The sequence below is a fragment of the Uloborus diversus genome, chromosome 4, assembly GCF_026930045.1.
Source record: "Uloborus diversus isolate 005 chromosome 4, Udiv.v.3.1, whole genome shotgun sequence".
Taxonomy (NCBI): domain Eukaryota; kingdom Metazoa; phylum Arthropoda; class Arachnida; order Araneae; family Uloboridae; genus Uloborus; species Uloborus diversus.
In genome coordinates, this window is record NC_072734.1 from 58,636,501 (window position 1) to 58,650,992 (window position 14,492).

The 14,492-nt window shown below is 33.8% G+C and overlaps 1 protein-coding gene across 2 annotated transcripts in view; it reads right to left on the bottom strand.

Annotated features, from left to right (window-relative positions):
• The window catches only part of LOC129220430 (TBC1 domain family member 31-like), a 96,760-nt gene that overhangs the window by 12,406 nt on the left and 69,862 nt on the right, over nt 1-14,492 (bottom strand). Inside the window, exons 14-17 of one of the 2 annotated variants that reach the window (XM_054854852.1) lie at nt 13,501-13,677; nt 1,878-1,930; nt 1,704-1,800; nt 1,100-1,177 (exon numbers count right to left, since the gene is read on the bottom strand). In XM_054854852.1, coding sequence (XP_054710827.1) covers nt 1,100-1,177; nt 1,704-1,800; nt 1,878-1,930; nt 13,501-13,677 — 405 coding nt within the window. The remainder of the gene's footprint in view (nt 1-1,099; nt 1,178-1,703; nt 1,801-1,877; nt 1,931-13,500; nt 13,678-14,492) is intronic. The other variant, XM_054854853.1, reaches the window with a different exon arrangement.

Genomic DNA, 14,492 nt, shown 5'->3' on the forward strand with positions numbered 1-14,492 from the left:
ATGTTTTATTTATGGTAGAACTGAAAAGTAATTGAAATTATTTTGAAATAAATTTTCAAACAGTATAATAATTGTTGCAAGAATAAAAAGTAATAGTGAAAGCATAGAAGTAATGTAGTCATTCTTATATAACTAATTGACATATTTATGCAAAACAGATGAAACCTTTTGACATCCATTCACAAGGAGCTTTTCTCTATTCAAGAACATTGGTTTTAATGAATGAATACAGCATTTTAACAATAAAAAAAATAAAGATATTTACTTAAATATACAAGTTGATGCAAAAAACTTTGAAATGCAAGAAAAAAAAATAAAGAAAAAAAAAAGCAATTAGTTAATTTCAAAATATATAAAAGAATATAACTTGGTTATGAAATTAAAGAATCACTTAAGTCTGAAGAAAAGAAAACCTTTATAATTTGCGGTGACAAAAAATAGTATAACAGCAAAAAACAAAGATTTTTTTATGGAATGTTCAATTTTAGCAATTGAATTAAAAACGCGAAGAAGTAATAACTTTTAAGCTTTTATAGTATTAATTCAAAAATCAAAGATTTCTTGAAATTGTGATTACAGTACGCTAATTACTTCAAGACAATGGAATAAAGGCAAAGGAGCTAAAGCATTAATGAAGGCTTCCTCTTTGAGGAAAAAAGATGCACAAATATGCGGCAGTGTATAATTGCACCTCATTAATTTTACTTTTTTTTTTTGAACAGAAAATACATAGGGCTTTAAAGTACTTAATTTTGTAAAGCAAAAAAAAAAAATTTTTTTTTTCATAAAATCAATTTTCCCTGATTTTTTGTTATTTTTTCGAAACTCCCTCTTATTTCCCTGATTTATAAAGTTCCCTGACTTTTCCCTGATCTCCCTGATCTGTCGTCACGCTGTTTCAGAAATTTTTCGCATCCAAAAACCGTCAGCATGACCCCCCCCCCCCTAAAATGATTTTTTGTATCCGCCCCTGCTCAAGCACAGGACTAACAACTTTTCTAATGCTCTACTATGTTATTGCTTAAACTACAAACTACTTAAAGTTACATTTCAAATACATTCAAAAAAGACCTATTCAATGTATGTTAAAAATGTTTACCTGATCAATAAGGTTTTCTTGTATAATATTTTGTACTTTTTGCAGCTTTTTTGATAATGTTTCCAAAGATTCTTCATCCTGCAGAATAATAAGTAATATATCAATACTGGAGGAATATAGTGCCTCCCCCAGACTAAAACAGGGCAGGATGCTTTCATATAAAAGGGCACGTTAATTCATTTAAAAGAATACTTTTGATAGAATATTTTGTGACAGAAAAAAAAGAGCTTTTTGGTATAACACATACAAAAACCAACTATTTTTTAATAGTAGTTACATTTTAAATTAATGAAAAGTTTTATGACGTTTAGTTTCAAAAGCTATTTTATAAACATTCAGATTTATTTTCAAATCTGATTTTACTGGATAAGTGAAAGGAAGGAGTTACATTTCACTGCCTGGCTTGCATGAATCTTTACTTTTGGAAAACAAGTTTGCTTCTGTGCTGAAGTTTAGTAGTAACTTCAAAGGGGCAAGGAGAGTGCAACAAACATTAATTTTAAAAGGGCAGGGCACAGCATCCTCCTAAAAAAGCCTTGGGGAAACACTAGAACTCATTTTAATTGTCAGCAAGGGTCACATTATAGATTTCAACCCTGTTTACCTTATCATCAATGCATTCTAAAAACATCTTTCTTCTTAAAGTCTGCAGCATTTGCATCTCTTTTAAATAATTGCTACGAATTTCAAGGACATCCTCCCTGTGATAGAACAATATATTATTTGTAACTCATTAGTAAAGCTGAATCAAAATGAAGGTGAACAGTTAAAATCTTACTTTCGTTTCAGATAGTCAATTTCTTGATCAATTATGCTTTTTCTAATGTGTGTCTGGAATATATAAAAATTAAATAAATTCTCTATGTTCTAATGGAAATGAACAAAACTGAAAATGTTCTGTCAAATAACGGGGGCAAAGAATGATGTAGATGTCAGAATATTTAATCATTTGATTCAATTTGCATGAAATAATTTGAATTAGAGGATTTATAATTGGTATTTTAGTATTTAAAAGAAATGGTATTTTGATATCAAAAGTACTGTTCAAACACTGTACAGTATTAATGATCTAGCAAAATTCACTCTAACTGTTAACTTTATTCAAATACTTCAAATTAAAAAGAAAAAAAAGAAAGCAAAACAGTAAACTTTGACAATTGATTCCATATGGAAATTCCAAAAACTCTAAATATTTTAAGCGATTAATTTAAGGACCAATTTACAATACATTCCAAAATTGTTCAATGCACTGTTGGGTTGCCTTTAACATGATTGCAAGAGGGGATACTGGCAAGGGTTGAAGTTTAAGAGTATTGTACAATGCCCTACATCATCTTGTTGCACATTTCCTATAAAGGCCCCACTAAATCTACCAAACTCGTAGGCCGCTCAACTGATTGTCCAAAGTGAACCCAGGGTATGCCTGATCAGTGACGAATCAGGGGATCGAGCAGGCCAGAGACTGTGATAATGTAGAAAAGGAAGCCTCGACACCCTTGCTACGTGTGACCGAGCATTGTGCAGTTAAAAACGGGTCCTGGGAGCTCGGCTATAAGAGCCAACTCAAGAACTTGAAGTATGAACCATATGCACTGTTAGACTGCCATGGTGTTGTCAATCAATATTAGGGGTGGCTATGTTTCGTGTACAATAGCACCCTGTAACATCACCTCACTCTGGGTGCTGAAAAGCAACGGCATTATCAAGGTGTTCACAAAGAGTCTCCAGAAGCTTGCATGATCGTCCTTACTGTCCAAATTTTATGTGGCTCAATCTCTTTGAACACAACACTACACCAAATGAAAGTGACAGTGTGAAAACCCTAATGCTGCCTTTGTTTTCAGTGGCACATTGCACCTGCAGCAAGGACAATACGATCGAGTGCCATGGTATATGATCAAAAGAACCTGGTGCCTCCTAATATTACTCCACAACCCCATGACAATCTAACAGTATGTTTGTGCCATGCTTCGGTCACATGTGTTGGCACTCATGGCTCCCAGGGAACAATTTTTAACAGGCCAGTGTTCCGTCACATGCAGAAGGGTGTCAGAGGATTTCTTCCACATTATTCCTTTTTATGACCTGCTCGATCCTGATTTGTTACAGATCACGAATAGGTAAAATCTCTTTGGACAGTAAGTTGGATGGTTCACAAATTTGATCGAATAAGCGATGCCTTTACAGCAAATGTGGAACAAGATGATGTAGGACATTGTATGAAACTTATACTTCAATCCTTACCTGTACCCCCTCGTACATTCACACTAGAGGTGGCTAAACTGGGTACTAAAACCTCCATTCATTTGGGATTTTTTCTGTAGGTAAATCATCATTTTGCTTTCATTTTGTAATCACATTCTTATATCAATGTTGTCCTTGTATTTGTAAAGTATCGTTTCATTCCAACTACTTCTTCTAGGTGTGTCAATTCTTCTGTTATAGAGTGAACCATGCAAGAACATGTGATCATTTCGACATCATAAACTAAGTACGGAACAACAGAAATAACTTGTAAAAAAATCAACAAAGTAATTTATACGTGAAGTTGATGGAGTTTTAACAAGCGGTCAGTTGAGTATAGGGTTTCTAATCCCGAAATCCCGATCCCGCAAGATTTTTAAGTGGGATTGGTCCCGCGGGATTTCGTTCGCAATCCCGTAATTTTTTTCCATTCAAGTGTTTTCCAGCTTTTGCCGCTCATAAAACGATTATTTTCACAAGCATCATCTGAAGTTTGAATCTTCTTCCTCATATATCTGCAAGGAGAGCAAGTAAAACTGTGTGTCTCATATGACCAACTATGTATTTACCATTCCAGAACACAATAAAAATAGAGCATATTTTCTGAGAATGAACTGGTATTCTCATTCGAAGTTTTAATTTTCATATGTTAAGCAATTGAGAAAATGCATAAAACTTATAAGCATTTTAAAATCCATCACTAAAATTTAAAACCCAGGAAATTACGCTTAAAAAAAAGAGAAGTGAATTTCATACTCTGAAACCCACTGAGTAGCTTGAATGCAATGTTGGAGCACTTTTGTAAGCTTTAGTAATGTACTCAAAACCTAAAAGTGCACTCCAAAGAAGAAAGCAATGAAAACTGACATTATTTATGTATTCGGCACAACTTTAAAAGTGTTGGCAGAAACTTGTATGAAACACAGGTTGACTCTCATGACAGTGCAGTAAGTTAAGCTGCTCAGGGGCGGGCAGAGAAATTTTGAGGCCCATCACAAATAACTTTTACAGGAACCCCCTTCATATTGTTTAACTCTATATTTCACACATTTAAAAAATATTGGGTCCCCTTCAGTCTCGAGGCCGGGCCAACAGTTTTCCCTTCTCCCCCCTTGTGCAAGCCCCTGAAGTTGCTCATGTTTTCGAATTTCTGTTTAAAGTGAGAGGTAAAATTAGCAAAAAGCTATCCAAACACCTTTACTGGGACTGTAACTTGGTGAAATGGTGAAATCAAGCAGTATTCACCCCTTGCTGTAATGAATCTAATTCACTGATACAGTGAACAACGTTAATGAAGCAACAAGAGGGTATTATCAATGCAAGTTAAATTGGATACAGCACAAGGGCGAATCCAGAAACTTCTCAAGGGGGGGGGGATAGATTTTTATTATTTACCCATATATATATATGTGTGTGTGTGTGTGTGTGTGTGGTGTTCAAACATATAATTAAGCACAAGTAAATACAAGAATACTTATTACTTAAAATAAACTTTGGAGATGCAATATGATCGGTATCAAAAAGGTGAACTCATGTGCACATTACATTATTTTGGTACAAAATAAATGCATCTCTGACATTAGCATACATTTTCAACACAGAACTGAGAACCACAACGGACATTGGGCGTTTTTAATAGAGAAACATGAAGCAAGATGCATATTTATTACTAGGTGGTTTTTTACATTTTATTTTATTTTCAGTTTTTAACAGTATTTCCTTTGGTAATCCAGTTATCAAAGTAAGAATTGAAATTGAAGATGTGGTAGATAGATGTGTCTAATATGTTTTTTTGAATGAAAATATTAACTTCAGATTGTCATTTGGAAACCTTATGTTTGTATCTAATTATATGCAAGTTTATATAAATTGAAAAGCTTTTGTAACAAAAATAATAAATCAAAATAATTAATACGTAAAATCAACATATTTGAAAATCAAAATCAAGGCAAGCAGTTTACAACTAAGCGTAAAAAAGAAGCTTCTTTTAGGAATATGCTTTTTAGCAATGAAGATTGCTAATTCTGTATCGTAACAGTACAACAAACATACATAAAATACCTAAGGTTTATAATTAAAATAAAAACATGTATTTAAAAAAAAATAATTTTTGGTGAATAGAACAGAAACAATATTTCAATTTGGTTGAGAAACAAAATGGAAATTCTTATAAAACAAATTCTTTGCGTCGTTTTCCCGACTTGCTGAATCTATTTATGACTCCATCTACATCTATAGCGATGTCTCTGTGTACGTGCATTAAAGCTAACCCTGTGAGACGATCCTCGGTCATTCTGTTCCTTAACCAAGTTTTCAACTTCCTTAATGAAGAAAAACTTCTCTCAGCACTAGCTACGCTGACCGGCAATGTGATTAGTATCGAGAGAAGTTGTTTGACATTAGGATACAAATCTCCATCACAGTTATGCAAAACATCAAAAACAGATTCATTTGCAGTTGATGATGAATCAATGGTAGATTTTTTTCTCGATTACATTTAGTTTTCCACATTACTATTTCACTATAAAAATTTTCTTCGGTGGTTTGACTAACTAATTTACACAACAAGTCACCATACATCTTCCATAAAATTTTAGCTGAGTTGTAGATTTCTTCTTCACCACGTGAAGTTACGTTATGCGGAAGCAAGAGACATAAATCAAAGGCATTTGTTGTGTTGGAAGAAAAGCGTGCCTCAATGTGAGCAAGTAGCGCATCAATATATGGAATAAACAGGCTTCGTCTGTGATATTCTTCTGGTGATGAAGACGGGTGATTGTCTCTCATACTCTGTTTATCTGCTAATCTCGGAATTTCAATTGGCACATTGAGCTGGTTACAAATTTCGGTAGTCTTTTCCCAAATTCTCCCATACGTTTTGTTAGCATCGCGTCTTTGTTCATTTAAAACTGTGATAAGATCATTAATGTAATCTTTTGCTACATGCAAATCTAGAGTTTCTTTTTGAAACAATTTGCTCAAAGGGAGAGTGAGAGAGAAAAAATGAACCATACAACTGAGAGATAAATAAAAATCTAAGCTGAGCAATGATTTTAAAAGCATGCTTGCTTTAACAGAAGCCGTAGTATCGTTCCAGTTCGTAATTTCCTCTAGTACTTTGACAACGCAATTAAAGTTGCTTTGAAATTGTGTTATCGTTTCATATCTTTCTACCCAACGAGTGTCGCACAGCTTCGTTAGCCCTCTTCCTAAAACCCTTTTCAAAACGAAATTTCTTTTTGCTGAGGCATGGAAAAAAGATACCGTTTCTTGAACAATTGCTAAGCATTTTCCAATCTGTCTGATGTCACAGCTTTTACACAAAGACAGATTTAAGCAGTAATTTTTGCAAGGTATCCATGTTGCAAATTTTGTTTCTTTCAGCAAATAGGATACAGCTCCTTTCTGCTCAGAAGCCATGACTTTGCAAGTGTCAGTGCTGATACCAACGCAATAGTTTAAATCGAAACCATTTTTCTTCAGAATATTCAGCACTGAGTGACCAATTTTTTCACCACTTAATACCGGTTCAGTAACTTCATTCGCCGACTCAGCGGAATAGTTAATTTCATGTAAATAAAAAAAACCTATAAAATCTTCACGAACGTGTTCACCACAATAACGAATTATCACGCTCATTTGGGAGACATGCGAAACATCCGTAGTCTCATCAAAAATTACAGAATATAACTTTGAAATATTAACTGAATTTCGTATATACTGCAATATTTCTTCGCCGCAACACTCTATGAGTTCATTTTATGTCGTTTTAGAAATATAAGTAGCATTTGAAGAAGAAGATTCCAAATGCTTTTGAAGTTCCTGATCTCCACTTCGAATTCGAAATCTCAGCATTTCTCGGAAATTACCTTCATTCGTTATACTACTAGAAGTGCAAGGCATATCAAGAAGTGGACCATCATCCCTGTGACCCCTAAGAGGAATATTTTGTTTTCTGAGAAAAATAATTGTTTCAATCATTGGCTTTAAACGCTGGCGGTTTTCTGTAACCTGTTTTAATCTTTCAGAATTTAACATATTTTGCACTTCTTTTTCAGGATTTTCATAAGATTGTATGAAATCTTTTGCAGCTTGCACTGCATTCCTAGGACTCGACCGATGCATCGGCCAGGCCGATGCATCGGCGCCGATGGTTCAACAATTTAGCCATCGGCATCGGCGGCCGATGCTAACTTGCAGGAAACATCGGCCCATCGGCCTTAAAAAACATCGAAAAGCCGATGGAATTGGCCAATGTTTTTGAAAAAGAAAGGACCTTTGCTGTTTTATTTTTTAGTACAAAGTAAAGGGAGTTATTGTTATTATATAAAATTGTTTACTTAAATTTCAGTATGAATTTCTATTTTAGTCACCCCTAAAAGAGTTTTTAATACTGCATTCAGGTACCAAACAAGTTAATTATTGCGTTGTTTCTTGCAGCTGGATGTACGTATGCATTTCTCCTAAGTCATAACTCAAAAATGGTAAGCTGTAGAAGGATAAATTTTCGCATGTGGGGTGTGCGTACGTTCCAGTTGTGCACTTCCCTTTTTGTTTTCGCTCGGGTGTTCTGAAAAGCCTGTTTACTCATTTTTTGTGGCTATTTATTACCTATTTCAATGCAAAACTAATATAGCATCTCAGACCATGGAAACAAATATGAGATGGCGAAACCGGTTTTTGTGTCATTTTATTAAAGTCCCTTTGAACCGACGGCAATTTGTAATTTTTCGGTTTTTGTTATATGAATCACAGTTATGCAGTCTTTTCTGTATCGCTTCGGCGGAGTTAGAAGTTTGGGGTCCGTCAAAATACATTTTGGGGCCCTATTTCTCCATCACAGAAGTTGTAAAACATTTATCATAAGCATTTTTGTAACTCCTACGGTGCCCCTATGGTTATGGGGCCTCTCGCGCAATTGCAACATTTGCTATATTTTAATTCCGCCACTGCACGTCAAAACAAACTCGGGTGCAAATTTTGAAAGGGTTTTTCTGCTGAATGTTTATGATTATTATGAACTCTATTTTTTACGACTATTTTTTGAATTTCCGAGAACATTTGCGTGCCCCTCCTTCCACTCCCTATATTTCTGAAATTAAACTCTAGTTGTACTTCTGAGTTGTTTAAAACTAACACCGTTCATAAAATTAAAGATTTTTTTTTTCAAACTTTATCTATTGTTTAGAAAGAATTTAAAGCATTAATGTAAGAAATTGATTAAAGACGTTTTCAATGGTGACATAATTCGGAAATCAAAGGGACTTCTGAATTTTTTCTTCGGAAGTGCTGAAGTAGATTCAGAAACTCTTCCGAGGCGTTGGGGGTAGCGGTTCTGTACTGAAAAAATGAGGCCGAGGTTGGGGCCGAAGTGTGAGTTACTCCAAAATCAGAGGGTGATCCCCTAACCCTACCTCGTCGTTTCAAGCATTTTTTAAATATTTAGCGATTATTTATTTTGGTCAAGAAGTGTCATTTTGCGTATTTCTCATACTTGTTTCACTTATATTTCGTAATGCGCCGTCTTTTTTGCATCATTAATAGCAATCGATTTTTTTCTGTTGTAACTATTTTTATGTATTTATATAAAATCAATGAATAAGTTATTTTAGTTTTTTTATTAAAAGTTTCAAGGATTTTCTATTATGCAATTTTTTTAAATTTCAGAAAATTATTGTTAAATTGAAAAAATTAATTTGAACTTGTTTGTAAAGCTTCATAAAAGATTAAACAATCCAACTGCTCAATATTGTGCAAACATCAGATCACGTAGTATATGTATTCAGTTATTAACTTGGTGTAAATATTGAGTTTTTTTTTTATAATGTAGTTGCATTTTAAGAATCTCGCTCTTTTCATGGCTACTTCTTTTTTGAGCAAATTTTATGTCATTGTTATAGGTTTTTTTGAAAAATGCAAACTTTTCTATTTATAAATTTTAAATAAGTATAAAAATATTCCTGTTACATAGTTTTATTCTTAATTTTTTTTGAATGATTAAACAACATAATTTAATGTTTTTTAATTATGTTTAATGTACCTAAATCCATACATTATTACAATATTACTGAAATCTTAGCTATATGTTCAATTTAAAAAAAAACAAATCAATTGTTTATTAAACAGTCTCTTTTTTTTTGCTGTTGTTCTTTCTTTTTAATCATAGTAGTCAAAAAAGGAGAAGCACAACTACACCCTATACAGATTGTACGTAGTACGATCCAAAAGTTCGAGGACCAGCTGTATAAAACCTTACCCAGAATAGTTCATATTACCGAAGCACATCCACCTTCAAAAGGTCGTCTTGTGACTGTTTACTTCTGCCAGTGTTCATATAACTTTTGGAAACACTCCTGGAAACATTTTTCGCTACCTTCTATGATGCATCTTTATCTTCTCCTCACGGAAGAAAGCTTTCCGCATTTTTTTTTTTTTTGCTGGGAACAGGTAAAAATCACACGGAACTAAGTTTGACGAAACGTTATGTTATTTGTTTGTCATATCAGAGTATTGACCAATCGAAACGTGCATCCTCAACATGAAAGTCGCCTTCTTCCCCACGATGAAGTTAAAAGCAGCAGCGCAAGAGGCCTTACAGGAGGTTACGAAAAATGTCTTCCAGGAGTGCTTCTAAAAGCTATACGAACGTTGGCTGAAGTGCATAGTCGTTCAAGGTATTTATTTTGTAGATAGATCTGCTTCAGCAATGTGAACTATTCAGGGTAAGGTTTTATAGAATTTGTCCTCGAACTTTTAGATCATACTACCTACATACGTATGAGTTTTCAACTTTCTATTTCATAACGTTTTTGAGGGACGCAAGTTTACGCACATGAAGACATCACAAGAGTATATGTATAAATATGGTGATCGTAAAATAGAAATTTAAGTCGAAATCTATTTTTTTTTGTGTTTACAATTCCTTATTCGTAAAAAGGAAGTAAAGTGAAATGAATCAATGATACTTTAAATCCCTGACAATCTCATCAATTTATTTCTGTTTGATTTTTTTTTTCTTTTTTTTTTCTGTCATCGGCCATCGGCCATCGGCCATTTGGAGGAAAACAATCGGCCATCTTTGAACAATCGGCCAACAATCGGCATCGGCCCATCGGCCAAAAAATGCCATCGGTCGAGCCCTACTGCATTCCTGTGGTAATTGGTTTTTTGGTGCAATTCTAAATGACCGGTCTGTCCTCTAAGTTTCGAAAAGGATACTAGAGCAGAACGAACAAGCATCTGAGGCTTAGCTTGGCATTTCGCAGCCCCCACTTCAACTGGTGCAAAACGGATACCATATTTACATAATAAACCTTTCTTTTCATGCGAATACACCAACCATGGGTAATCATTTAAATGTGACTGATTAATGTACCGTTTCTCAATTTTGCCACTTTTATTGTGCTCTGAGTAGGGAAACTTAAACCCTTTTGGTGGTTTAAAAGCATTGTCTAACAGTTCTTTTCTGCATCTTTCAGATAAAGACATTTCATTTATATATAGTCCTAAATCATTCGGATAAATTTCTTTAGGGGATAAATTGGCTTCAGCAGTTTTATCCGAGATAAAATGTTCGATATCTGATGTAGCCTGTGTACTACAACAACTGTCAACAACTTTCGTACGTTTCACATTTTCCAAACTCGCATCTGAAATAATACAAGGCAAGAGGAAAATAAATATGCTGTAAAAAATAAAAGTTTTACGCATTTAGAAGTAAAATATGCCGATTGTTTGAAAAACCTTTCTTTATAAATCATTAAAATTAAATAGTAAGCCAAATCCAACCCAAGATCGTATGGTTCCCTAGATAAAAATTGATTGAGTTGTTTTAATTTATTGATAAAATTGGAACAAGCTGCATTTGATTCAGAAAAAAAAATGTCTTTTGAACAACATCGGATGCTCGGGGGTATGGGAAATCTTTCATCCCGATAATAGGCAATTAATGTAAAATTCCTGTCTTAAAAATTAATTACAAAAAATATAATTCGAAGTTTAAAACATAAAATCCCAGGTGAAAACCCTGGGGGGGAGGGGGCTTGAAGTAATTTTGTACAAATATTCAAGGTTGTAGGTGCTATGGGGTCTCCTGGACACAAGTGCGCCAGACTTCCTTTCATTATTTCTTTGACCTTACTTTTTTTTTTAATACATAGAGAAAATATGAAACTGACCCCAACTAGAATGGCCCTAGTCAATTTATTCAATCTTGTTTTTTCTAATTTAATAAATTTTTGATAAATATTATCATCCCGGAATTTTACTTAGGTTTTGTGTTTTAAAAGGCTTAAAACACAAACCGTCAATTACAGTTCACAATGTTTTTGAGCCGTCTTTTCGATTTTTAATGCATGTGTTTATGAGGCGTTAAAAATATCTATGCACGCACACTCACATACAGACCAAAACTTGTCGAATCAGAAAAAGAAAAAACGAAAAGAAAATACAAAATACATAAACGTACCTTGTCGAACAACATCTGGTAGCTCACTAGTTTCATGGGTTTTTTCTTGGTCTCCTTTCTTGAAAAATCCAAATAAATTGCTTTGTTTTCTTTTGGACATAGTCTTTGGAAGTTAGATGTATTCAAGAGAGACAATGACTAAACATTTCCCGCGGTTTCCTAGAGTGACGCTATACAGAATGACTGGCGTCATCAAAAAATCGGCGGCGCTCTGAATTTCTGATTGCGAAGGTTTATGTTTCCCCCTTTCCCCTTTATGATTTGCATTTTAGCCTGTTAAACTTTTTCTTTCTCGGTTAAAAGATCTTAAGATTTCTGTTTCATCATATTTTCAAGCCAAAATTCAATCCCAACAAAGAAGAAAAAAATGTTATAAATTCTTATTCCTATAAAGGCAAGAAAGAATGTTCTTTTGCCTCTGAAGAAGATTTTGTTTCGCGAATATTCTTTAGTTGTTTTTTTTTTGGTTAATTTCGATAGGTGCCCGGTTATTCATCTCTTGGCTCAAGGGGATCGCCCCCCCCTTGTATCCGCCCTTGATACAGCAAAACACATATGCATTAGTCATCGTTTTTGTCCGAAATTTGCAGTTCTTGAGCAAAAACCCAGCATAAGAAAAGAAAAATCTATTTCCGAAGGTGATGAAGTTAATGCGGATCTTTTTCTCACTGTCCGCAATTTCTTAATTTTAGTAAAACCAACTGCAGTGAAACCCCAGCACGTTTTTTCATCAAGCTCATTATTTTTAGAGTAAAAATCCTTTACCATACCATACGAGGGGCACACTATTACTTACCAAACAATAATTGCTTAATAGGATCTGATTTTGCAGTGCTTTACAATTGTTGTATGGAATTCAAGAGGACTACTAATTCAAGTAATAAAAGCAGTCCATCCTAAAATGCACAACTTTTTCTCTTTGTCATAAAAATTTAATTTTTTGTAGAATATAGTCAATCCTGTGGGATTGACACTTTACAATCCCGAAATCTCATGGGACTGAATTTGGCACAGGATTGAAAACTCTAGTTGAGTATTTAGTAGCCAAAGTAAAACCTTTAGTTGCCAAGTGGCGAGTGATTATTTTCAGGTCCACATGCCTCAAAACAACTTTTTGAGCTTTTAATTTCCTATTTTGTTGTTGAATAATTTCCTCTTTTAAAGTATTCAGCAAATTTTGTTTTTCAAAATATTTTACATGTTGTTTGAAAACATGCCACTTTAAGTTAATCCGTAGGTAAAAGCATTCATGTTTGGTTTAATATGAATTACTTATCAGCATGGTAGCACCAGGATTTTAGAAGACTTTAATGGTGCAGAGAATAAAATACTGAGCCACTGCTCTAAAAATGCATTTCAAACAGCTGTCTGATTGTAACATAGTAATCTTATGTATTGCCTTCAAATATGGCTGTGTCCCAATACAGTCAAATACCATTTTAATGAAATCCAAAGGGCCACCAAAATCATTTCTTTGTAATGAAATGTGGTTATATTAATATTACAAGCTTGCACATTGTTCTTATGTAACTTAAGATGGAAATTACCTAAGTTTTTGCCAAAATGAAATTTTCTCTGTAACAGACTACAAACTTCACAAAAGTGGGATTTGACTGGGAAGTCATTCAAACATGCATGACCTGATCTGTATTTCATATATTAAAGAGTTTGAAAAAAAATATAAACATACTTCCAAGTTTATATTCATTTGAGACATCTGGATAAAAGATGGATAAGCTCCTTTGGGAATTGGTACAAATGACCCAATTACTTTGTCAGAGACAATATTTGTGGGAGTACTTTCTTGCAATTCATATGTTTTATTGACAACAGCCAAAGCAGAAATGGAATGCATGCAATAACATTTCTGTAAAAAAAGAACAAAGGTATAAAAATTAGTTTTTTTACTCAAATTTCTATATGTGAATACAGTGAATTACTTAAAATATCATTTATAATTTTTTTTATCCAGTTTAAGCAAAAACATAACACATGGGTTTGAAATGCTTATGAGCACCTGAAAATTATAGAAGGCATCAAATAACAAATTTCATCATAATTTAGAGTAAAATTACTTTGTAATTATTGAATACAAAGCAATTCAAAGCTAATAATTAAAAAATTTAACCTTTATAAAAGTTATTCTGTACAAGTGTCTTATTAGCCATCAACTGTCAAAATCATAAAATAGTAATTTTATAACTAGTAATATTAAAATGTGCACCAGGACATCAAAAAAAAAAAAAAAGGAAAGATTTTCAAAAAAACTCTTTTACCAAACCAGACGTGGCTCCAAGGTAGGGGCAGGGCAATTGTCTCCCCATCGGAAACGTCTTGCCCACCCCATCCCCCCCATCGGGGAAAATTTAGTATTTCGTCGGGAAATCCGTTTGCTTTGGCATTTATCATAAATGATAAAAAAAATTCTCGGATATGAACTCGAAAAAAAATTAGTACAAAAAAGTAGAAGTATCAGCATAAAAAAAAGGGAAACAAAAAATTAATCTTGAGGTCACCCACCTTGCCACCCGCAATTTACCAGAGTCCTTAAGTCCCCTTTAACATCATCCAGATGGTGACAAAATAAGGGATAGCTATCTGTTGCTACGGGGGAAATGGCGTGTTTTCATCCTTGAAATTGCTGTTTGTCGATGGGCTGGTTTGACATATCAAGGTGTCCAC